At 38.9% G+C, this 26,989-nt stretch overlaps 1 protein-coding gene across 3 annotated transcripts in view; it reads right to left on the bottom strand.

Moving 5' to 3' along the window:
- LOC128690158 (ATPase WRNIP1) overlaps positions 1-26,989 on the bottom strand; it is a 121,769-nt gene that overhangs the window by 59,908 nt on the left and 34,872 nt on the right. For 2 of the 3 annotated variants that reach the window (XM_070090472.1, XM_070090471.1), the window contains exons 3-7: positions 18,633-18,873; positions 11,974-12,137; positions 9,889-10,083; positions 5,958-6,055; positions 5,322-5,525 (exon numbers count right to left, since the gene is read on the bottom strand). In XM_070090472.1, coding sequence (XP_069946573.1) covers positions 5,322-5,525; positions 5,958-6,055; positions 9,889-10,083; positions 11,974-12,137; positions 18,633-18,873 — 902 coding nt within the window. The remainder of the gene's footprint in view (positions 1-5,321; positions 5,526-5,957; positions 6,056-9,888; positions 10,084-11,973; positions 12,138-18,632; positions 18,874-26,989) is intronic. The other variant, XM_070090473.1, reaches the window with a different exon arrangement.

Here is a 26,989-nt window from a genome sequence, read left to right as displayed (position 1 = left end):
GGACCTTGTCGTAGTGATCCAGTAGTTGAGACAGACAGGAGCGACCTGTTCTAAACCCATGTTGCCCTGGGTTGTGTAACTGATGGGTTTCTAGATGGGTGGTGATCTTGCTTCTTAGGACCCTTTCAAAGATTTTTATGATATGGGATGTTAGTGCTATTGGTCTGTAGTTCTTTGCTGTTGCTTTACTGCCCCCTTTGTGGAGTGGGGCTATGTCTGTTGTTTTTAGTAACTGAGGGACGACCCCCGTGTCCATGCTCCCTCTCCATAGGATGGAAAAGGCTTGTGATAGGGGCTTCTTGCAGTTCTTGATGAACACAGAGTTCCATGAGTCTGGCCCTGGGGCAGAGTGCATGGGCATGTCATTTATCGCCTGTTCGAAGTCATTTGGCGTCAGGATAACATCGGATAGGCTTGTGTTAATCAAATTTTGTGGCTCTCTCATAAAAAATTCATTTTGATCTTCGACTCTCAGTCTGGTTAGCGGCTTGCTAAAAACTGAGTCATATTGGGACTTGAGTAGCTCACTCATTTCCTTGTTGTCATCTGTGTAGGACCCATCTTGTTTAAGTAGGGGCCCAATACTGGACGTTGTTCTCGATTTTGATTTGGCATAGGAGAAGAAATACTTTGGGTTTCTTTCGATTTCATTTATGGCTTTTAGTTCTTCCCGCGATTCCTGACTCCTAAAGGATTCTTTTAGCTTAAGTTCGATGCTTGCTATTTCTCTGACCAGTGTCTCCCTGCGCATTTCAGATATATTGACCTCTTTTAGCCGCTCTGTTATTCTTTTCCGTCGCCTGTAAAGGGAGCGCCTGTCTCTTTCTATTTTACATCTACTCCTCCTTTTTCTTAGAGGAATAAGCCTTGTGCATACATCGAGTGCCACCGAGTTAATCTGTTCTAGGCATAAGTTGGGGTCTGTGTTGCTTAGTATATCTTCCCAGCTTATATCGGTTAGGACTTGGTTTACTTGGTCCCACTTTATGTTTTTGTTATTGAAGTTGAATTTGGTGAATGTTCCCTCGTGACTAGTCATATTTTGTCGGTCTGGGGCTCCACGCATACATGTCTGAACCTCAATTATGTTGTGATCTGAGTATATTGTTTTTGATATGGTGACATTTCTTATCAGATCATCATTGTTAGTGAAGATGAGGTCTAGTGTATTCTCCAGTCTAGTAGGCTCTATTATTTGCTGGTTTAAATTGAATTTTGTGCAGAGATTTAAAAGCTCGTGTGAGTGTGAGTTTTCATCAGAGCTGCCTCCTGGTGTTATTACTGCAACAATATTATTTGCTATATTCCTCCATTTTAGGTGCCTTAAGTTGAAATCCCCCAGGAGCAAGATGTTGGGTGCAGGAGCTGGAAGATTTTCCAGACAGTGGTCAATTTTTAACAGCTGTTCCTGGAATTGCTGGGATGTTGCATCCAGAGGCTTGTAGACTACCACAATGACTAGGTTTTGGTTCTCGACCTTTACTGCTAAAACTTCCACTACGTCATTTGAGGCATTAAGCAGTTCTGTGCAAACAAGTGACTCTGCAATGTACAGGCCAACCCCCCCCTTTTGCCTGTTCACTCTGTCACATCTGTATAGGTTGTAACCTGGGATCCATATTTCGTTGTCCAAGTGATCCTTTATGTGGGTCTCAGTGAAAGCCGCGAACATTGCCTTTGCCTCTGCAAGCAGTCCACGGATGAAAGGTATTTTGTTGTTTGTTGCTGGCTTTAGACCCTGTATATTTGCAAAGAAGAATGTTATCGGACTGGTGGTATTGTTGGTACTGGGGGGGGATTTTTTTTCCGGCATTAGTATCTGTATCTGTTGGTTTGGAGTGGAGGCCATCGACTGTGGTTCCACTCCAGGAATGACTGGATTTGGTGTACGATTTCTGCCATTTCCTGCCAGTTTTTTTTCCTTCCTGGCACTAAAAAACCTCTCCCTCTTGAGTGGCTGTGGCTACCCAGGTTTTCCCATGGCCTGGATGTTTTGTATCTTTTTGTCCCCTTTAGATGGTATGCCTGGCAATTTAAGTTATAGCACAGTCTTTCCTGTACTGAAGAGGTACACATTTCAGGGTGAAAAAGCTTACAGGAAGGGAGTTTGCATTTTCCTGTTGTCATATGGGCATGACATTTTCTAGGGTGGTCATAGTTGCATGTCCCATCTGTTTTTCCAGATTTCCCATGCCAGCAGATACCAAGTGCATAGTATGTGCACAGGCTTGGTTTCCGTTTGCCTTGGGTTTCTGTGACTGTATTCCCTGTTGGTGCATGTTTCCCTGTCTTACTCCTATCCTCCCTAGCACCAACAATGGAGCTCCCACCAGTTGTTTTTGGTAATTTATCCTCACTATTGCTATTGGAGTCCTCTTGTTTGCTATTTCCTGCGGTATTTCTAGTTTGCAATATTGGTTTTATCTTATCTTTGACTACACTTGTTTCCCTACTATGGCTCCTGTCCTCTATGAGGTCATTTATATGTATTCCTTCCTGCGTATAATTCCCGACTACCTGGACAAAATCTCCAGCTTCACCATTACTGTCTCCCAGGACAGTATCTCCAGCTTCACCATTTCTGTCTCCCAGGACAGCACCTCCAGCTTCACCATTACTGTCTCCCAGGACAGCACTATCAGCCCCACATTTACTGACTACCAGGACATCACCTCCAGCCTTACAGTTTGTGACTACATGGCCAGTATCAAGGGCAGTACCATTCAGCCCAGACTTTTTATGTTCCCATCTGTTGTAGAAAGCTTCCAGGTTTTCTATGAAAGCAGCTTTGATGTTATCCTCTTTTAATACCCTTGTGATTTTAGTCCACAGATTTTCCTCATTTGGGCATACCCAAAAACACTTCTCTGTTTTAATACTGCTTGTAGCTAGTTCTGGGATATCTGCACAAGGAGCGTGACACCAATTTCCACAAAAATGACAATTTATCCATGTGGAAGCCCGTTTGTTTGACTGACCACAGACTACACACAGCTTCATAATGATTTGAATGGTTGATTTACTGCAATTCTACTAGGAACCTCTTGAATATTATATTAATAACCTTAAATGAAGCTCTAGCTATTTGTATTTCTGTTTCTAACTCTTTTTGTATATTGGACAGCTTACCGTCACGTTCCTGATTTTTAATGTTTGTGTTTATAAGGGCGCCTACAAACCCATCCGTTTACAGTCTGCTTTATTGTCCAACGAAACTGTTTGAAACCAGTCCCGGGTTCGGACCAGTCAAGGGTTCGGACCAGTCAAGGGTTCGGACCAGTCAAGGGTTCGGACCAGTCGATCTGCTCTGATCAGTGGGTCACTTATTTAAAACATACTGGTCGGTGATTTGAGCTAACACATGATGGATCTACTGGAAATTATCTACCCGAGTAATATGTGATTTGACTGATACAAAAGTATAACTTGCGTGTTGAAGAGCCGGTGATATCTGGCAGCTCCTACAATGACGTACAGTCGACCTCTTTGTTTATCAATCGCTGTATCTGGCTTTTCTATTTTTTGTTTTTTTCGTCTCCACCACAATAAATGCTATATTATCACTATAGTTGACTGGTGCAAATTTTGGAGGAAGGACGCTTTTTCTGTAGTAATAATTGCTTCTCGTTGTGTATATTGCGACCGCTGGTAACTACAGGTTATATGAAATTCACAGTAACGTCTGGTATTTCAAGAAAAAGAAACTAATGAAAGTCACTCCACTCCACTAAGTACCATTATAATACTGGTTAGTTGCTACTACAACACTGTATTCTGCTATTCACTGGTATCACTAGATTATATGCGAGTACACTAGCAGGCCAGGAAGATTATTAAAAACAGCTGACCTGTGGTAAGTTTCTGGCGACTTCTGGCACCTGCCTCTATAGGCTTATCACTTCATTTACAAATTCACCTGTTTTCAAATGACACTTTAGCCTTTATCATCAATATACTAGGGAGCCACTGTAGTATACACTATACACTATGTATACTCAATGCTTTCAGGGAGACTTTCTTTCCTCTGACACAAAGTTCAATTATTATTATTTTTTCACACGGAAAACAGGCCTATGATTCCCCTCTGGCAGTAAACTCTGCTAGGTAATGCACACTAATTCTCCTTTTTTGACTCAGTATATAATGTTTTCCGCCCAAGATTGGTTCCAGGCGCTAGAGGGATGTATCGTATAGGATTGATGACACAAATTAAAGTTCTAGCACGTAAGAGCGACCGTGAAAACACCAGAAAACCGGGAGCACAACGAGGCACGCTGACAGTATGACTGCAAAATAAGTCACCATGGATTCCAAGAAAGCTTCTAGTGCCATCCCTGTGGTAAAAAAAGGTGAGAATTAATATGGAATTGAAAAAAAGAAATTAACAAAATGAGTGCAAAGTGGCTTGAAGTGCAAACTTTTATGGATGAAAATCACCCTCACACAGCTATTGCAAGCCGTGCTGGTGACTATTACAATGACAATGTTGGGAAGCACTTTAGACAAATCATAAAGGAATGAGAGGTACAGAGCTCTATGGACAGATATGTTGTGCGACAGAGGTCCAGTGACTCTCAAGCTGGTCCTAGTGGCATTAAAAGAAGAAGGGAAGTAACCCCAGAAAAGGGCTTGATACCTCAGGTCCTAATGGAAGGGGATTCCCCTTCTAAACAATAACAACTTCCACACTCTCCCCTCCTCCCATCCCATCAATCATCACCAGATCTTCAATAAAGGTAAGTGTCATGTATTCTATTCTTAGTAGAGTATTAACTGTGCATGTCTTCTTCAGTTTGTGTGTATTAAAATTAATATTTCATGTGGTAAATTTTTTTTTTCATACTTTTGGGTGTCTTCCACGGATTAATTTGATTTCCATTATTTCTTATGGGGAAAATTAATTTGCCTTACGATAATTTCGGCATACGATGAGCTCTCAGGAACGGATTAATATCGTAAGGCGGGGGTCCACTGTATTTGGTGAAGGGATTCAGGGAAACCGGTTATTTTTACACAGCCAGACTTGAGTCCTGGAAATGGGAAGTACAATGCTTGCACTGTAAAGAAGGGGTTTCGGATATTGGCAGTTTGGAGGAATATGTTGTGTATCTTTATACGTATATGCTTCTAAACTGTTGTATTTTGAGCACCTCTGCAAAAACAATGATTATCTGTGAGTGAGGTGAAAGTGTTGAATGATGATGGAAGTATTTTCTCTTTGGGGATTTTCTTTCTTTTTGGGTCACCCTGCCTCTGTGGGAGACGGCCAACTTATAAAAAAAAAAAAAAAAAAAAAAAATTATAGTCATACTGAAACAAACCTTTTAGTTTCTTCATCAGTTTCTTTATACTGCAAGTCATCTTCCTCTTCATCACTTTCACTTGTCTCTTCATCTGCTTTCAATCCATTTCCCATATTCATTTTTGTTTCTCTATCAACAGCAACATTCAGTTTTTTAAGTGCTCTTCTTAAGATCATCCTGATGCTACTTGGACTGAGAGCATCCAAGGTAATAACTCGACATCTGCATTGTAATGTCAACTATATTAGTGCTAATTTTAAACATTTAAAAAGTGTGTAATGATAAATAAGCCCAGAGCATTGGTCCACTAATTTTGGCAAACTGATTTTTTGCAAATTTCAGCCACTTGCAAACACAACACCCTTGCTGTGTGCTCATCTGTTCACCCTGTATGAAAGAGGTTATGATAAGTAACTTACTACTGGCAGTTACTAAGAGACTAAGAGCAAGGGATTATTAGTACGTATCATATTTACTGATGTAATCAGGTCTGATTCAGGAAAGGAAAGTTATATTTCCTTGAATCAGAAGCCATTTACTGAAACAAGAGTAAACTTCTTGAAGTTAGGAAATTTGAATTTTTATTTTCAATTATAATATGAAGCATTTGGGTCAAATTCAAAATAATGATAAAAACACTGAAGACAAAATTACCTTGACAGCAAAGCAGAATTAAGCGAAAATGATGGATTTTCTGTGGTGGCACCAACCAGAGTAAGCAAGCCATTCTCAACATGAGGCAAGAAGATGTCCTGCACCAAGAAATGTCAACATTTAATTATTGCAATACCCTTTTAAAGAAATTATATAAAGGCAAAATGAGATACAAGTGATACTAAGGCAAATACTAGTACTGTATTATTCTGAAGCAAGTTCTTTCTTTCAACACACCGGCCATATCCCACCAAGGCAGGGTGGCCCAAAAAGAAAAACGAAAGTTTCTCTTTTAAATTTAGTAATTTATACGGGAGAAGGGGTTACTAGCTCCTTGCTCCCGGCATTTTAGTCACCTCTTACAACATGCATGGCTTACGGAGGAAGAATTCTGTTCCACTTCCCCATGGAGATAAGAGGAAATAAACAAGAACAAGAACTAGAAAGAAAATAGAAGAATACACACAGGGGTGTGTATATATATGCTTGTACATGTATGTGTAGTGTGACCTAAGTGCAAGTAGAAGTAGCAAGACATACCTGAAATCTTGCATGTTTATGAGACAGACAAAAGACACCAGCAATCCTATCATCATGTAAAACAATTACAGGTTTTCGTTGTACACTCACTTGGCAGGACGATAGTACCTCCCTGGGCGGTTGCTGTTTACCAACCTACTACCTAGGTCTGAAGCAAGTTACTAACATAAAATTAAGAAAAACTAAATACTGAACTATTATCAAAGCCATTTTGATGAAGTGTTACTTCTAAATTTCTAGGATAATTGTTCATGCAATTTTTAGCTCTAGTAAAGATAAGTACTGTATCCCCTATGCCAGATATAAACAGACTTGTGCCACTACATGTGCCTGCTGCATACCAGAAGTGCAAAAAGTTTGAAAATTATGAAAGAAAAAATCTATAAATTTGTGACTAACAACCATTTACTTTTCATATCCCTTTACTGTCTCTTACTTTTACTGTACCTTTAGTGTGATGCTTCCAGTATGAGCTTTTTTAATTCAACTGTAAAATTAGAGATGCTGAAATTTTGTGTACATATGGCTTTTAAGATATATGTGGATTGGAAAATAAAGAATGTAACACAAAGTGGGAATTGTCACAGTTGTCTATTGCTGATGACACTGTGCTTTTGGGAGCATCTGAAGAAAAGTTGCAAAGGTTGGTGGATGAATTTGGGAGGGTATGTAATAGAAGTAAATTAAAATGAGCATAGGAAAGAGCAAGGTGATGAGGGCAACAAAAAACTTAGGTAATGAAATACTGGATATCAGATTGGAGGGAGTATGGAGCAAGTGAAAGTGTTGAGATATTTGGGAGTGGACTTGTGAATTATAGAATTAAGAGGGGAAAGAAAGGTGAGTGGTGTACTGAGGCATCTGGGGAGACAAAGAATGTTATCCATAAAAGTAAAAAGCGAAATGTATGGAGAGTCTAGTGGCACCAATGCCCTTATATGGGTGTAAAGCATAGGTTGTGAATGTTGCAGTGAGGAGGAGGCTGGAGGCAGTGGAGATGTGTCTGTGGGCAATGTGAGGTGGGAATACTATGCAGATAATTTGTAGCTTGGAGATAAGGAGGTGTGGAGTTGCTAAAAGTATTATCCAAAGGGCTGAGGAGGGGATGAAGTGGTTTGGACATTTAGAGAAGATGGAACAAAACAGGATGACATGGAGGGTGTATAAATCTGTAGTGGAGGGAAGGCTGGGTAGGGGTCATCTTAGGAGAGGATGAAGGGAGGGGGTAAAGGAGGTTTTGCTTGGACAGGACTTAGACATCTGGCAAGTGCATGAGAGCTCGTTAGATAGGAGTGAGAGGTGGCAAGTGGTTTTTATGATCTGACATGCTGTTGGAGTGTGAGCAAGGTAGCATTTATATAGGGATTCAGGGAAACCGGTTAGCCGGACTTGAGTCCTGGAGGTGGGAAGTACAGTGTTTGCATTCTGAAGGAGGGGTGGGGATATTGGCAGTTTTGAACTGTAGTATTGGCATGCCTCTGGCAAGACAGTGATGGTGAAAGTGTTTCTCTTTTTTTTGGAGGGGGGTCATCCTACCTTAGTGGGAGATGGCCGGTTTGTTGAAAAAATATATATATTATATATTAATATTGGTAGAATTACCAGCAATATGTTAAGTAAAGGAGCACAGATGCAACTAATGTGACATTTTATTGTGGCAATGTTTCGCTCTCCAGGAGCTTTATTAAGCCGTAACGGCTTGATAAAGCTCCTGGAGTGCGAAACGTTGCCACAGTAAAATGTCACATTAGTTGCATCTGTGTCCTTTTACTTAAGTTATATTTGCTCTCACAATTACAAAAAAAAATCTTGCAACATAGAAAAGAAAGATAATATTCAAAATTTAGTTAAAATTAAGGAACAAGTAGCAATGGGTTGCATTTCAATTAAAACTTGATCATTTTTGTGTTACTTGATCTTCATGCAGAGAAAATAAATGTGGCTCAATGATTTTGTAAAAATACTAAATAGAAGGTAAGGACATACTGTACCTAAATAAAGATACAATTTAGAAAAGTAAAAAACTTTAAAAAGCTATCAATTTATTGTGCTACAGTACAGAAATTTCCTTGATTTTCATACATAGTACATTTCATAATATGCAAATTTTTTTATGGAAGCAATAAAAAAAAGCTAGCAGTATGAAACATTTATGAAATAAATACAAAACAGCAGCCAATGATGCAAGACCTCTACCCAATTACTCACCTATGTCAACAAATGGTACAGTAGCTAGCAAGAACAATAAGGGTAAACAAATTTTACTACATTATTCTTTTTTGTACTAGTCATAAATTAACCCTTTGACTGTCGCAACCCCAAATCCTGAAGTGTCTCCTGGTGTCACAAAATATTTGAAAAGAAAGAAAGAAAAAAAAAAAAAAATTCTTATGAAATTGTAGAGAATCTTTTCCCAATGATAATGACACCAAAAGCATGAAATTTGATGAAAAACTTACGGAATTATACTCTCGCGAAGTTAGCGACCTCAGCGACATTTACGCATAGGTGATTTCGCATACTTTGAGCCCTATTTTCAGCCAATTCCATTGTTCCAGTCCACCAAACTCATAGCTATTTCTTTAGAACTCCATTTGTTCTATTGACGGAGTACAAGAAACCGCCCATGTACCGATTTCAACTACCCAATAAAATGGTCAGAAATTGCCAATTTCATGCAAATTAAAAAATATGTTAATTTCAAAACAGGGTCCAAAATGAACAATGCAGACATTCTTGGCACTAAAAAAGCATTTTCTCTGTTCATCAGTAATGTCTCCAGGCCCCTGTTATAATACTCTTGCTTTCTATTTTGAATTTTTATTCATACAAAAAATAGAAGATTTATTGTTATGCAAACCACTACAATATTGTAATAATTGTGTAAATGATGTCAACCCATTCGTGACTCTGTATCAGAATGGCTAGTTGGACATTTATCGGACAATGACATCATTTGTTTAGTTTTGAACATCGGCAAAAATCAAACATTTCTGCAACTTTGAGCTCCATTTCAATATCCTTTTCATAGTAAAACCAATCAAAATCACTTCTATTTCTATCATATGAATTCCATTCTGTCAAATGAGACCAAGAAAACACAAATATAATTATAAATACTATACGAAAAGACACCTCAAAGTTGGCGTTTTAATCCAAAAACACGGTGGGAGTTTTTTATTTCTCATTATGCACTGCGTGCTGCAGGATTTTTTTTTATACTGTGCACACTGGCCACACAGACCCATTCTCTCACATGTGGGCCTACCAGCTTTCTCCTGCTTGATTTGAAGCCGCTAGAATTTTTGAGTACATATACGTCAAACACACTGGCTTGTAATACGTATATATATGACCAAAACAGTCAAAGGATTAAAAACTATTTACTTACCTGTTGTGCCTTATTAAACCTGTGTACTTCATCCATGAATAGAACAGTACGCTTTTTTCTCAACTGTAAGGCTCCCTGTGCTTCTCGGACAACATTCTTCACATCTTGAACTCCTGATGTACAAGCTGAGAGTGAGGAGTATCGCCATTTCTCAGACCCACGGCAACGTTCATGGATAATGTTGGCTAATGAAGTCTGGCAAGACAATTTTATAAATTTAATACTCTGGAATTATAAATATTATGTATCAATAGTGTATGCCTAACAACTAAACATCTTAATATCTGCCATTTTTTCAAATTTCAAGAAATAAAGCAGAGAAGAATGTATATGTCTGCTGAAGACCTCAGTGGAACTGTAGCTCAATATATACAGTGTCCACAAAAACTCTCCCTGATTTCAAACAGGTATAACATGTAACATTACTGTAATAATCTTTCACAGTTAGAAGCTTCAGATGCAGGATTTCATTCAGTTTCATGTGGTATAGGTAGTATTAGAGGCACTCACTGTGTGCCCCTCTGGTTGCTCAGCAAACATTGATGTGATAGTCCAGTTTGGTCCAGATGCTCTGCAGTATATCTGGTGTTATCATGCAAACTGCTTCAGTGATCGAAATTTTCAGCTTTTCCAGGGTTGCATGTAGTGGTGGTACATAAACTGTGCTCTTCACGTACCCCCAAAGAAAGAAGTCACAAACAGTTAAGTCCGGTGACCTCTACAAGTGGCCTGCGAGGTCACCGGACCTAACTGTTTGTGACTTCTTTCTTTGGGGGTATGTGAAGAGCACAGTTTACATACCACCAGTACCTGCAACCCTGGAGGAGCTGAAAATTTCGATCACTAAAGCAGTTCGCATGATAACACCAGATATGCCACATTTTTTCAATGTATTTTTTTCTTTTTGTAAAATTATTTAGCTTGTAATAACTGTGTTATTACCTGTTCTCCAGGTAAGGCATTTCTAGCATTTAGTATTAATTTTTTTTTTATTTGTTTTAATATTTGTTATTTTTGGTTAGGGTAGGTTGGGAAAGATTTTGTTAGGGTAACGTATGCAGTGGAACCTCGGTTTTCGTATGCCCTAGTTTGTATATAAAACTAGTTATTCTCTATAAAATGTATTTTTTGTTAATATTTTTGGGTGTCTGGAACGGATTAATTGGATTTACATTATTTCTTACGGGAGATATTGCTTCAGTTTTCATACGATTCAGGTTATCATCAGACATTTTCGAACAAATTAATGACGAAAACCGAGGTTCCACTGTATTACCGATGTGTTTTTATATACTGTACTAGTGATTACCTAACAATAATGAAATTAAGTATATGAGTGGATTCCATGAAATTATCGTGAGATTTCAAGCATGCAGTTTATCATGAACAGTAAAAAATGCTGAGGATAGGTTGAATAGTGATATCTGGTTTTTTGCAATTCTGCTCAGACTGCAGCATCATGATGAACAAATATAATACAACATGAACAAACATACAATGGTATCTCAGTACATTTTGTAGTGCCAAATACAATCAAGTACTACAATATTGTAATAAAATGCCATGTAAGGTAGAGATTCTCTTAGATAGACGATCTCTTGTATACCAAACTGTTAAAGATATTCCGTTTGACAGATAATCTCTTATACCAAACTGCGTAAGACATTCTATTTGACAGATAATCTCTTATAGTAGACAATGTAAGGTTTCTCATGCCAAACAAACCATGCCCACTGAAAATCACAAGAAAAAATAAAATCTCGGCAACATGCATATCCTTTTACCTCATCACTTATGATGGGAAAGATTATCAACAACTGTACTTCAGAGACTTTTTACACCTGACTTCTTAAATCACAATAATCTACTGTACTGTAACCCTTTTGTTCCCTCTGCTCTGCATGTACATATGTTGCATATGCTCTAGTTTTTTCTATAGGTTTGTTCAGCATATTTCAACCATTTCATGGGCAATGTGTATGCTCAATGTATTGTGAAAGATTTGGTATGGTACTGTATCACATATAATGTTAAAGTGATGCTTACTAAAGATCAAAATTTACAATGGAAAGTGTCTAAGTTTACCTTTCCACAGCCTGGAGGCCCCCAAAGAATCATGTTGATGAAATTATCTTGCATAATCAATGTCCTGAGATAAGAATTGTTGCATAGGATATTGTCTTGTCCAATATAGTTATCCAAGGTTACTGGTCGCATCTTCTCTGCAAGTGGCACACCACTACTGTTGTCTGTTGAAGGGTATATCTTTGTTAAAACAAAGATTAATATTTCTCAACAGGAAAATACTGTATGTGAAACAGGTATTAGAATTATAGCCCAGTAATCTAAAAATATTTTAGCTTTCATAGTGCTGTATATTTAGTATTTTAAATAAATAACATGTGAAAAATCCAGAACTAAAGATACTGTGAAATTACCAACTGATAAATATTGGGAGAATAAAAGTCATAATACTGTAGTAGGAAGAATTCACTATTAACCCAGAAATTGACAATAAAAGAGTGAAGGTTTTCATCTGTCTTCGACCATTCTCAAGCCAATAAATCAATTACCTGATAATGGTGTACAATAGACCCAAGCATTGTCAAATTTTTATTTCAGATTTGTGCATGTGCTGAAAATTAATATGTATGTACAGTGCTCTGACTTCCTTTTAATGATCAGTTGCCAATAAATTAAAATTAAAATCTAAACTTTTGTATTTCTCACAAGCCATACAAAGAAGTTACAGTAATTACACACTCTTATTATAATGCAGATCTAATTTGATACAAGGTAATATGATAATCATTTTCTTAACATTATTATTATTATAATCAAAAAGAAGCGCTAAGCCACAAGGGCTATACAGCGCTGCATTTTCTTAACAAATACAGTAGTGAGTACTATACTCATGGTAATAAGAGTAATTTACCATGAAATTCCATTACTGCATGGAAATTTTAAAATTGTGCAATAATTTTGGATGAAATTTGCTGGTGACATGAGCATGAGAAAAGAGTCCTGTCATTCTCACTACCAGTTTCATTACTCTAAGTTCTCGTACTCTTAATGTCATATCCAGACTAACACTACAGGCACCGTAGTTGTACATTCACTAGAAAAAACTTGGGTCTTTAGCAAGTATATACATATTTTTGAAGAGAATTACTGATTTTAAGTGATAGCAACATAATAAACCTGCAGTATTAATAATATCATCAGTTTAAGCCAACAGAAAATATTTTCAAATTCAACTTAGTATACCTACAGCTGCCTCTGCTGACCAATGTTGCCACTTCTATGTTGTTTTAAAATAATGCTGGTACCGTATCACCTTCCTGCATTTTCTATGAAATATTGATTTGATATAAACTACAGAGGTCAAGCAATACAGTGGACCCCCGCATACCGTTGGCATCACATAACGTTAAAACCGCATACCGATACATTTTATCGCTAAGATTTTGCCTCGCATACCACTAAAAAATTCGCTCAACGCTATTCGTCCGAGACGCGTCCAATGTGCGACCTGAGCCAGCCTCACATGTTCCGCGGGTGGCATTGTTTACCAGCCAGCCTCCGCGGTAACATCCAGGCATACAATCGGAACATTTTGTATTATTACAGCGTTTTTGGTGATTTTATCTGCAAAATAAGTGACCATGGGCCCCAAGAAAGCTTCTAGTGCCAACCCTACAGGAATAAGGGTGAGAATTACTATAGAGATGAAGAAAGAGATCATTGCTAAGTATGAAAGTGGAGTACGTGTCTCCGAGCTGGCCAGGTTGTATAGTAAACCCCAATCAACCATCACTACTATTGTGTCCAAGAAAACGGCAATCAAGGAAACTGTTCTTGCCAAAGGTTCAACTGTGTTTTCGAAACAGAGATCGCAAGTGATAGAAGATGTTAAGAGACTCTTATTGGTGTGGATAAACGAAAAACAGATAGCAGGAGATAGCATCTCTCAAGCGATCATAAGTGAAAAGGCTAGGAAGTTGCATCAGGATTTAATTAAAAAAATGCCTGCAACTAGTGATGATGTGAGTGAATTTAAGGCCAGCAAAGGTTGGTTTGAGAGATTTAAGAAGCGTAGTGGCATACATAGTGTGATAAGGCATGGTGAGGCTGCCAGTTCAGACCACAAAGCAGCTGAAAAGTATGTGCAGGAATTCAAGGAGTGCATAGACAGTGAAGGACTGAAACCTGAACAAGTGTTTAATTGTGACGAAACAGGCCTGTTTTGGAAGAAAATGCCAAGCAGGACGTACATTACTCAGGAGGAAAAGGCACTCCCAGGACATAAGCCTATGAAAGACAGGCTTACTCTTCTCATGTGTGCCAATGCTAGTGGCGATTGCAAAGTGAAGCCTTTATTAGTGTATCACTCTGAAACTCCCAGAGCGTTCAGGCAAAAGAATATCCTCAAGGCTAATTTGTGTGTGCTGAGGAGGGCAAACAGTAAGGCATGGATCACTAGGGACTTTTTCTATGACTGGTTACACCAAGCATTTGCCCCCAATGTGAAAAATTACCTAACTGAAAAGAAATTAGACCTTAAGTGCCTCCTGGTGTTAGACAATGCCCCTGGTCATCCTACAGACTTGGCAGAGCGACTTTGTGGGGACATGAGCTTCATTAACCCTTTGAGGGTCGACAGGCCCTCTCCAAAACTCGTTCTCAGGGTCGGCCAAATTTAAAAAAAAAAAAAAATTATTTTCTCTTAGGAAAAGATAGAGAATCTTTTCCCGATCATAACGACACCAAAAGTTTGAAATTTGATAGAAAACTTACGGAATTATGCTCTCGCAAAGTTAGCGGTCTCGGCGATGTTTACGGATCGGCGATTTTGCCCACTTTGAGCCCCATTTTCGGCCAATTTCACTGTACTAGTCGACAAAAAACATGAATATTTCGCTAGAACTACATTTTTTCTATCGAATGGGTGCAAGAAACCACCCATTTATAAATTCAGCTATCCAGTACAGTGGTCAGAATTTAGCAATTTTGCCAATTTCACACAAATTTCAAAAGATGCCAATTTCGGAATAGGGTCCAGAATAAACAAGAAAGACATTCCTGGCACTAAAATGACATTTCCTCTAGTCATTAGTCACGTCTCAAGGCCCCTCTTATATTCTTTTGCTTTCCACTTTGAATTTTTATTCTCACAAAAAATATAAGATTTACTGTTATGCAGACTACTGCATTAGTGTAAAAAATGGTATAAATATTATTGGTGCACTTGTGAAAGAATATTAGACTCACCAGTTGACGTGTATTGCACGCTTGGCACGATTTGTTTACTTTTGAAGTTTGGTAAAAATCGAACATTTCTGCTATTTTGAGCTCAATTTCAAGGCACCTTTCATTGTAAAACCAGTCAAAATCATCTCAATTTCAGTAATATGTCTTCCATTCTATAAAATGAGACCAAGAAAACTAGAATACAACAATAAATACCATACGAAAATACACTGCAAAGTCGCTGATTTATTAAAAAAAAATGGAAAAAGTTTTTTTTTTCTCATTATGCACTGTGTGCTGCAGGATTTTTTTTAGACTGTGCACACTGACCACATAGACCCATTCTTTCATATGAAGGCCTACCAGCTTTCTCCCACTAGATTTGAGGTCGCTAGAATTTATGAGTACTAGTACGTCAAAAACCCCTACGCGTAAGACGTACTAGTACGACGAAAACCCTCAAAGGGTTAAGGTCAAGTTTTTGCCTCCTAATACCACTCCTCTCCTGCAGCCCATGGACCAGCAGGTTATTGCAAACTTCAAAAAACTGTACACAAAAGCTCTGTTTGAAAGGTGCTTTGTAGTGACCTCAGAAACTCAATTGACTCTAAGAGAGTTTTGGAGAGAGCACTTTAATATCCTCAATTGTGTAAACCTTATAGGTAAGGCTTGGGAGGGAGTGACTAAGAGGACCTTGAACTCTGCTTGGAAGAACCTGTGGCCAAAATGTGTAGACAAAAGGGATTTTGAAGGGTTTGAGGCTAACCCTGAGAATCCTATGCCAGTTGAGGAATCTATTGTGGCATTGGGAAAGTCCTTGGGGTTGGAGGTTAGTGGGGATGATGTGGAAGAGTTGGTGGAGGAGGACAATGAAGAACTAACCACTGATGAGCTGCTAGATCATCTTCATCAGCATGAGGCCACACCTGAGGAAACTGCTTCGGAAGAGGGGAGAGAGAAATTGAAAAAGTTGCCTACTTCAAAGATTAAGGAAATCTGTGCAATGTGGCTTAAAGTGCAAACCTTCATGGATGAAAATCACCCTCAGACAGGTGTTGCAAGCTGTGCTGGTGACTATTACACTGACAATGTTGTGAACCACTTTAGGAAAGTCATAAAGGAACGAGAGGTACAGACCTCTATGGACAGATATGTTGTGCGACAGAAGTCCAGTGACTCTCAAGCTGGTCCTAGTGGCATTAAAAGAAGAAGGGAAGTAACCCTGGAAAAGGACTTGACACCTCAAGTCTTAATGGAAGGGGATTCCTCTTCTAAACACTAAGACTCTCTCCTCCTCCCATCCCATCAATCATCACCAGATCTTCAATAAAGGTAAGTGTCATGTAACTGTCCATGTCTTCTTCAGTTTGTGTGTATTAAAATTAATATTTCATGTGGTAAAATTTTTTTTTTTCATACTTTTGGGTGTCAGGAACGGATTAATTTGATTTCCATTATTTCTTATGGGGAAAATTCATCCGCATAACAATAATTTCGCATAACATTGAGCTCTCAGGAACGAATTAATAGCGCTATGCGAGGGTCCACTGTATAACCGTGTTATCCCATGTCAACTCAGAGGGGTTTGCAGACAAGCTTATTCATGGGTTGTGTAAAAAATGGACCAACAATGCTTGTTTGGTATTTTCTCATTTCCATGATGCTGGTGTTCTGTTCATAATGATAATATTCTGACATGAGTGTTTGTCATACTACCAGTCTTGGTTGGAAGGAAAGGGTAAAGGAGGTTTTGTGGGCGAGGGGCTTGGACTTCCAGCAAGCGTGCGTGAGTATGTTCGAAAGGAGTGAATGGAGACGAATGATATTTTTGGGACCTGACGAGCTGTTGGAATGTGAGTAGGGTAATATTTAATGAAGGGATTCGGGGAAACCGGTTATTTTTATATAGCCGGACTTGAGTCCTGGAAATGGGAAGTACAATGCCTGCACTCTAAAGGAGGGGTTTGGGATATTGGAAGTTTGGAGAGATATATTGTGTATTTTTATACGTATATACTTCTAAACTGTTGTATTCTGGGCACCTCTGCAAAAACAGTGATTATGTGTGAGTGAGATGAAAGTGTTGAATAATGATGAAAGTATTTTCTTTTTGGGGATTTTCTTTCTTTTTGGGTCACCCTGCCTCAGTGGGAGACGGCCAACTTGTTAAAAAAAAAAAAAAAATACCAACATATACCTGCAGTTAATAAAGCATCCACTGGCTAACTTTTGCAAAATTTTCAGCTATACTAAAAAGCAAAGGACCATCACATAGTATCCTAGGATTATTTTCCATGATTCTTACTAAGGTTAATAGATTATCTTAACTTTTTATATAAATATCTCACCAGACCATAGTGAATGCAATGCTTTGATGAGGGGATTAATTAAGTATACATATTACCTTCCCTTACTACCATCCTACCAGGCGAGTGTAAAACAAAAGTAATTGTTTTACATGATGGTAGGATTGCTGGTGTCTTTTTTCTGTCTCATAAACTTGCAAGATTTCAGGTATGTTTTGCTACTTCTACTTACACTTAGGTCACACTACACATGCATGTACAAACATATATATACACACCCCTCTGGGTTTTCTTCTATTTTCTTGCTAGTTCTTGTTCTTGTTTATTTCCTCTTATCTCTGTGGGGAAATGGAACAGAATTCTTCCTTAGTAAGCCATGAGTGTCGTAAGAGTTGACTAAAATGCCAGGAGCAAGGGGCTAGTAACCCCTTTTCCTGTATACATTACTAAAGTTAAAAGAAGAAACTTTTGTTTTTCTTTCTGAGCCATCCTACCTTGGTGGAAAACGGCTGGTTTGTTGAAAGAAGAAGTTACCTCCCCTCTCCCATGTGTTAGATCAAAATGGAAGCTCAGGCTGACTATAACAACTGGTTTTATACACAACACTTGTTCAAATATTATACACATGTATTATGTATTAACCCAGTCGAAGACTGGCAAAGTATACAGTAGGCAGTAGAGTGCCACAAGACAAAGTCATATGTAATTAGTAAAACAAATTGTTTCTAAAATTACAACCTCTGTGTGCTAATTTTCTTATCGCTCTTCATACAAATAAATAGAAATACTATTCACTGAAAGTCTTGTAGAAGTAGAACAAATGAAGGAGGAAGCCAATAGAGCTTGTGCTTGAGTCAATTATTATTACTATGGTATAGTCAAGGAGCTATGCTAAACCCATATGGGTCATACAGCACCTGGGGAATAAAAAAAAAAAATAATCAGGTTTGATATGAGGAAATTAGGGGTAAGGGGTAGTTCCAACCTTTGGGCTCAAGATCCCTTCACCCCTTCCTCCTTGTAAGTTGTCTGAATTGAACCAATGAAAGGAACATCAATGAGAGAAAGTGTCACTTTTTCTTCCATTGCAGTAATACTTCAGTATTAGAGAAGAAGCCAACTAATCTATAATAAAGTACAGTACTATGCAAGCACCTGGAATACAAAGAAATTATGATGGAAACTAACCTGACTTCTGCCTAGGATGCTGACAGGAATCAGGCAGTGTAATTTCACTGTTGACTATGGAAGACACATCTTGAGAAACAGGGTCAATCCTGGTATTTTTAGCTTTCTGAGCCTTATGCTGCCCTGAGCTGGAAACACTCCGACTAGAGTTTCCTAAGAAGCTCCAAGCTTGAGCTTGTTCTTTGCGAGATTTCTTACTGCAGGATGGTGATGTTTTGCCTGAGCAACTTGGAGCATCAGTCTGTATTATGCAGAAATTCAGTAAGGCTACAGGAATGGTAGAATTGCTGTAATAGCAACAAGTACAGAAAAAACTCCTTCATAGAGTTTCTATTACAATGCATCATACTGTTCATCTTCAAATCTGAATAATAAGCATCTGACTTAGAATTAGTTAAGCGACAATGATGTGTCCTTCACTGTCAGATATAAATGACTGTTTATATACTGTCAATACTGCTGATTAACCCTTTGACTGTCGCAGGCCCCTTTCTGAAACTGTCATTCTATGTCGCCAAATATTCGAAAAAAAGAAAAATTATTTTTTCTTATGAAAATGTTAGGAATATTTTTCTGAGTGTTTTAAGCCTAAAAAAAAATTTTTGCCATCAGTACTTACCGAGATATAGAGCCGCAAAGTTTGTAGAAAGTGACGTGCGTACGGCAACAGCGGCGACTGCCGCCCACCCGGTATTCTTTTATTTACTCTAATTCAAAGGTTTCTTGCATTTTTCAATATTTTTCTTTTCCAAGTAACTTATGTGGCCTGTGAGACCAATGTAAGGTGCATTGTTCAAATATACACTCATTGTTTACAACACAATAATAGAACAAACTTTATCACTATTAGTTTGTGTATACACTTTGTTTACACAAACAAACAACACAACACAATGTTTATTACTATTGTTCCATAATATATATACATATGTACAGTCACTAAACACATTCCTAGAACTGCTGCAGCTTGTGGAACTCTTTGAAACATGGGTATATGCAGAGGGGCACTTGACACTCCTCACACATAAAACGAGTGTCTCTGCGTGTTTGTGGGCGTTTTGTGGTATGTGTACATACATAACACCTCTTCTGAGCATTTTTCTTGGCAGTAGTAGGAGGCAGTTGTATGGGGTAGTGATTACCAGGCCTGAAACGAGATGACGTGTGTTGGTAATTTCGTGGGCGCTGGTCTATTGCAGGTGTTGCTCCTTGGTACTTTGCGATTATTTGTCTGATTACTGACAAACAAAATTCACCATATTTTGGTATTTTGTTGGTCTTCAACTTGTATATGTTATAAGCATTTAGCATAGAGTTATCAATAATATGGAAAAAAAGTTTTATATACCACTTATAACTCTTGCATACACAGTCTGCAAACCCAATCTGCATGTCACATTTGTCCACTAAGTGCATATTGAGGTTGTAGTCCATGACAGCTGCAGGCTTTAGAATGGCTTCATTGGTCTCTCTGTTGTGCCTGCCACTGTGTGCCATTTCATTTCGGTGAACTGATGTCAACAACGTGACATCACGTTTGTCATGCCACCGAAATGCCATGATGTCACTGGCAGAAAAGGCTTGCACCTCACCTCTGCGAGTGCCAGCGTCGAACCTTGGCATATGTTTACGATTACCACGCACTGTGCCACACACGTCTGTCAAGTTCACTCGCAAGAAATCACTGAGTAAGGGGCTTGTGTACCAGTTATCAGTAAATAGCATATGCCCCTTACCAAGATATGGTTCCATCATTGTTCGAACCACATCACCAGAGATACCCAATAACTTCATGGTATCTCTCAAAGTATTACTGCCAGTGTACGCAATGATATCCGAAACTAGAACACTTCTGCAATCACACAGTACAAATAGCTTTATACCAAAGTGTTTCCTCTTGCTTGGTATATATTGCTTGAATGAGAGTCTTCCTTTGAATAAAATCAAGGACTCATCAATAACAAGCTTCCTGAAGGGATAAAAATACATGCAGCACTTTTGTTTCAGGTACATAAACACATTTCTGATCTTATATAACCTGTCGCTTCTGTCAGGCCTGGTTTTGTCTGAAAAGTGTAACATATGTAACAGTATCAGGAAACGACTGACACCTATAATGTCACTAAAACCTGGAGTTGAAATCAGGCGTTCTGTTGCCCAGTATGTGGTGACAGTGTGCTTATACACATGTGGCATAAGCATTATTGTGCAAAAAACAGGTACATCTCTGCCACAGTTGTCTCCTTCCACTTGTGTAGCCGTGATTTTGGTGAGAGAATTGTATTTGCCATGGTGTAATCATAGTACATGTATGTGTTTGTTTCCCTGACAATGATGTCCATCAGGGGTTCATCGAAGAATAACTCAAAGCAGTCCAGTTCACTAGCATTGTTCCCAAGTGGACATGATGGCTTTATTCCACTTTGTGTTTCATCAAAGTCATGGGGACTGGGAACAAACTCGTCACCGTCCTGCCAATCCCAGATGCGGTCTGCTGGTGGGTTCTGGATATTGTACCATGGTTGTGGTTGTGCAGGTTGTGGGAGTGTGGGGTCGGGTGAGGCTGGTTGTTGTGCAGAGTCAGCAGCGTGGGTAGTAGCATGGCCCGCTGATGGTGCCACATGGGCCGTGCCACCCTCACTAACACCACCACTGCCTGCTCCCTCACTCACATCATTCATACCCATCGTAACAATATCGTCATCTCCACTATCAGGTCGTGGTGTAGGGCCACGGGATGTGCTCCCAGAGTTTCTCCTTCCTCTTGGAACAACATATGAAACACTACCAGAGCGCATGCTGCGTCGTACATACTGCCGCTTCACTAGGGAATATTCACCCTCACTGTCACTAGAACTGCTTTCAATGACCTTGAAATCACTATCACTATCACATTCACTGCTAACATCTGGGTGTTGTACATGACCAAATAGTTTCCTCTTTCGTCCTGGTACAGGCGAATGTGAACGTGAACAAGCCGGCCCAGCACCAGAGGTGGAAGGTTGTGGGTCATCTGGGTTTTCATCACTAATCACGTTATCCTGGGCACTTTTTCCGGTAACACTCACTTCAAAACCCTGGAATTCACTGTCACTGACATTTTCATCGCTGTTAGTGCTATCACTTGGGAACAAAAGACCTCCAATCCGCTGAGGAGTGAGGAACTTCTTACCGAGAGGCATGGTGAAAATGGACTAACAAGATGGCGTTCCCACAATGCACCGCTGGGTCCCAGATTTTTTTCACAGGGTGCACACCGACCAGTGAGACCCATTCTCTCTCTTGTAGGCCTACCAGGCCTTTCCCGCTTGATTTGAAGCCGCTAGAATTTGTGCGCATAAATACGTCAGAAACATTGGCTCGTAAGACGTATTTATACGGCGTAAACAGTCAAAGGGTTAAATACCAGTATATGTAAATAAAGGTTAATTAAGGTTAGGTTAGCCTAATCTACCATGGTGAGTATGTATGTATGTATGTATGTATGTATGTATGTATGTATGTATGTATGTATGTATGTATGTATGCATGTGTGCATATGTATGCACTTTTTTTTTTAACAAGTCGGCCGTTTCCCACCGAGGTAGGGTGACCCAAAGAGAAATAAAATCCCCAAAAAGAAAATACTTTCATCATCATTCAACACTTTCACCACACATAATCACTGTTTTTGCAGAGGTGCTCAGAATACAACAGTTTAGAAGCATATATGTACAAAGATACACAACATATCCCTCCAAACTGCCAATATCCTAAACCCCTCCTTTAAAGTGCAGGCATTGTACTTCCCATTTCCAAGAGTCAAGTCCAGCAATATAAAATAACCGGTTTCCCTGCTCACACTCCAACAGCTCATCAGGTCCCAAATACCATTCGTCTCCATTCATTCCTATCTAACACACTCACACATGCTTGCTGGAAGTCAAAGCCACTCGCCCACAAAACCTCCTTTACCCCATCCCTCCAACCTTTTTGAGGACAACCCCTACCCCGCCTTCCTTCTCCTACAGATTTATACAGTCTCCATGTCATTCTATGTACTTTGATCCATTCTCTCTTAATGACCAAACCACCTCAACAACCCCTCTTCAGCCCTCTGACTAATACTTTTATTAACTCCACACCTTCTCCTAATTTCCACACTCGAATTTTCTGCCTCCACTGCCTCCAAACGCCTCCTCACTGCAGAATTTACAACCCAAGCTTCACACCCATATAAGAGTGTTGGTACTACTATACTTTCATACATTCCCTTCTTTGCCTCCATAGGTAACATTTTTTGTCTCCACATATACCTCAATGCACCACTCACCCTTTTTCCCTCATCAATTCTATGATTAACCTTATCCTTCGTAAATCCATCCTCTGACACGTCAACTCCCAAATATTTGAAAACATTCACTTCTTCTGTACTCCTCCTCCCCAATTTGATATCTAATTTTTCTTTATCTAACTCATTTGATACCCTCATCACCTTACTCTTTTCTATGTTCACTCTCAACTTTCTACCTTCACACAAACTCCCAAATTCATTCACTAACCTTCGCAATTTTTCTTTAGAATCTCCCATAAGCACAGTATCATCAGCAAAAAGTAACTGTGTCACTTCCCATTTTGTATTTGATTCCCCAAAATTTAATCCCACCCCTCTCCCGAACACCCTAGCATTTACTTCTTTTACGACCCCATCTATAAATATACATGAAACAACCATGGTGACATTACACATCCCTGTCTAAGACCTACTTTTGCCGGGAAGTAGTCTCCCTCTCTTCTACACATCCTAACCTGAGCCTCACTATCCTCATAAAAACTCTTCACAGCATTTAGTAACTTACCAACTATTCCATATACATACTTGCAACATCTGCCACATTGCTCTCCTATCCACTCTATCATATGCCTTTTCTAAATCCATAAATGCAATAAAAACCTTCCTACCTTTATCTAAATACTGTTCACATATATGCTTCAATGTAAACACTTGATCCACACATCCCCTACTCACTCTAAAACCTCCTTGCTCATCCGCAATTCTACATTCTGTCTTACTTCTAATTCTTTCAATAATAACCCTACAGTACACTTTTCCTGGTATACTCAGTAAACTTATTCCTCTATAATTTTTACAATCTCTTTTGTCCCCCTTCCCTTTATATAAAGAGACTACACACTCTCTGCCAATCCCTTGGTACCTTCCCCTCTTTCATTTATTATTATTATTAACACACTGGCCGATTCCCACCAAGGCAGGGTGGCCCGAAAAAGAAAAACTTTCATACATTTATTAAACAAAAATACCAACTACAGTACTCCAACACTATATCCCCCCTGCTTTTAACATTTCTGTCATGATCCCATCAGTTCCAGCTGCTTTACCCCTTTCATTCTACGTAATGCCTCATGCACCTCCCCCACACTCACATCCTGCTCTTCTTCACTCCTAAAAGATGGTATACCTCCCTGGCCAGTGCATGAAATTACCACCTCACATTCTTCGTCGACATTTAAAAGTTCCTCAAAATATTCTCGCCATCTACCCAATACCTCCATCTCCCCATCTACTAACTCCCCTACTCTGTTTTTAACTAAAAAATCCATTCGTTCCCTAGGCTTTCTTAACTTGTTTAACTCACTCCAAATTTTTCTCTTATTTTCATTAAAATTTCTTGACAGTGCCTCTCCCAGTCTATCATCCGCTCTCCTTCTGCACTCTCTCACCACTCTCTTCACCTTTCTTTTAGTCTCCATATACTCTACTCTTCTTATAACACTTCTGCTTTGTAAAAACCTCTCATAAGCTACCTATTTCTCTTTTATCACACCCTTTACTTCATCATTCCACCAATCATATTACATGGATTTATTTGGCACATTTTGGTTATTACACTAATGAAAAATTACAGCATAATTTTATACAACATTTCATAAAATTAACTTAATGTGGTTTGGTTGGCGGGAGGGGAAAAATTTGGAGCGTTGCCAGCAGGATATTTCCCTAGCTTAGGCCACTGCCTGATTGTGGGTGAGACCACTGTCTCCACAAGACCGCACCGGGCTTCAAGTCAGCAAAGGATCGCTTCACCTTGCTCCTTAGCAGTAATGTGTCAGGTGATTTCAAGTGTAAGCCCATGGTTATTTACTACTCTAAGACTCCTCGTGCTTTCAAAGGTGTAGATAAAAACACCTTCCCAGTAATTGGGAGGTCAAAGCAGTCAGCATAGATGACAAAGGAAATATTTATTGACTGGCTTAAGCATTGCTTTATTCCTGAAGTCAAGTTTTACTTGCAGGACAAGAACCTTGCATTCAAGGCTCTCTTCATTCTTGATAATTCCCATACTCAACCAGAAGCTTTGCTGGATGTGACCCCACATGTAAAAGTTGTACAGTGATACCTTGACTTACCAGTTTAATTTGTTCCATGACCGAGCTCGTAACTCAGTTTGCTCATAGTATATCAAATTAATTTTCCTCACTGAAATGAAATGAAATGCCATTAATCTGTTCCAGCCCCCAAAAAACCACCTGAGGGGCAGGAGAAAATACTTCAATATAACACTAATATCAACTCTACGTCTTATTTATCAGAACTGATCTAATATGACATAATAAACACTTTAAGTAACATGGAAACATGATATATACAGTAGGGCCTTGCTTTACAGTGTTCCGCTAATGTGGACATTTTAAATTATGACCAAAAGTCGCTATACGGCTACCTCCACCCGACTTTCTAATACGGTCACTGCACCCCACCCGGTTTGTTTACATTCTCCATGAGCTCCGTAAGCACCATGTCTCTCCATTATGTCTGGAAACTCCAAAATTTCAAGTGTTTTTAACCCTTTCAGGGTCCAAGGCCCAAATCTGGAGTCACGCACCAGTGTCCAAGATATTTCAAAAAAAAAATTTGTTATTTTTTCTTATGAAATCGTAGAGAATCTTTTTGTGAAGGTAATAAAACAAAAAGTACGAAAATTGGTGGAAAATTGACGAAATTATGCTCTCGCAAATTTTGATGTGTCAGCGATATTTACGAATCGGCGATTTTGCCGACTTTGACTCCCATTTTAGGCCAATTACATTATTCCAATCAACCAAATTCTTAGCTATTTCACTAGCATTACTTCTATTCTATCGATTGAGCACAATAAATCGCCAAGTCAACTGTTTCAACTACAAAATAAAGTGATCGGAAATTGTTAATTTGGCCAATTTAACACAAAGTTCAAAATATTCCAATTTCAAAATAGGGTCCAGAATGAACAATGTAGGCATTCCTGGCACTAAACTAACATTTCCTCTGTTCATTAGTTATGTTTTGAGGCTTTACAAATAAATTGCATTTTGATTTTTTATTCACATAATGAATTTTTATTCACACCAAAAAATAGAAGATTTACTGTTATGCAATACTGTAATAATTGTATAAATATCATCACCATATTTGTGAATGTATATTAGACCCACCAGCTGATGTGTATTAGACGTGTGAGGTCGTTTGTTTACTCTTGAATATCGGCAAAAATTTAACATTTCCGCTACTTTGAGCTCAGTTTCAAGCCATTTCCAATGCTAAAACCAATCAAAATCATCTCTATTTCTGTAATATGTCTTCCATTCTATCAAATGAGACCAAGAAATCGCAAATACAACTATAAAAAACATACGAAAAAACACTGCAAAGTTGCTGTTTTAATCGAAAAATCATGATTTCATTTTTTTTCTCTCATTATGCACAGTGTGCTGCAGGATCTGTTTTATGTGGTGCACACATACCACATAGATGTATTCTCTCATATCTAGGCCCAAATGTACCACTCACAGTTTATCAGAGTGAGCTGAGCTCATGGCGTAGATCTACGGTTTGGACCCTGAACATAAAGCCGTAGATCTACGGGACGGACCCTGAAAGGGTTAAAAGCTATTTCATATTTTATATATACTACTCTGATAATTATACTAATGTATACCTGTACCTAAATAAACTTACACACTGTGCTGGCATGCAGATACACATTAAAATCACTAAGAGTGTCTTATGTCTTGAGACACCACAACAGTAATGATAATAATAATACTCAATAATAATCACGGAGTCTTATTAAATGTTGTACATTACGTTAATATACACATTTTCATTAATCCATCTACAGTGGTCCCTCGCTTTTCATAGTTCTCGGCAATTGTAAATTTCGCCAATCATAGGGGTATTTTCGTATAAACATGGACTCGCTTTTCATAGGTTGACTCGCGAATAGTAGTTCGTCCAGGATGCTTACGCATGGTGTGAGCCGGGGAGGCCTCCCTACCCAGCCAGTCTGGCATTGTTTACCAGTGAGTGAAGGTCCCCT

The sequence above is a fragment of the Cherax quadricarinatus genome, chromosome 32, assembly GCF_038502225.1.
Source record: "Cherax quadricarinatus isolate ZL_2023a chromosome 32, ASM3850222v1, whole genome shotgun sequence".
Lineage (NCBI taxonomy): Eukaryota > Metazoa > Arthropoda > Malacostraca > Decapoda > Parastacidae > Cherax > Cherax quadricarinatus.
The sequence above is the reverse complement of the archived record's forward strand: the minus strand, read 5'-3'. Positions and strand labels throughout refer to the sequence as shown.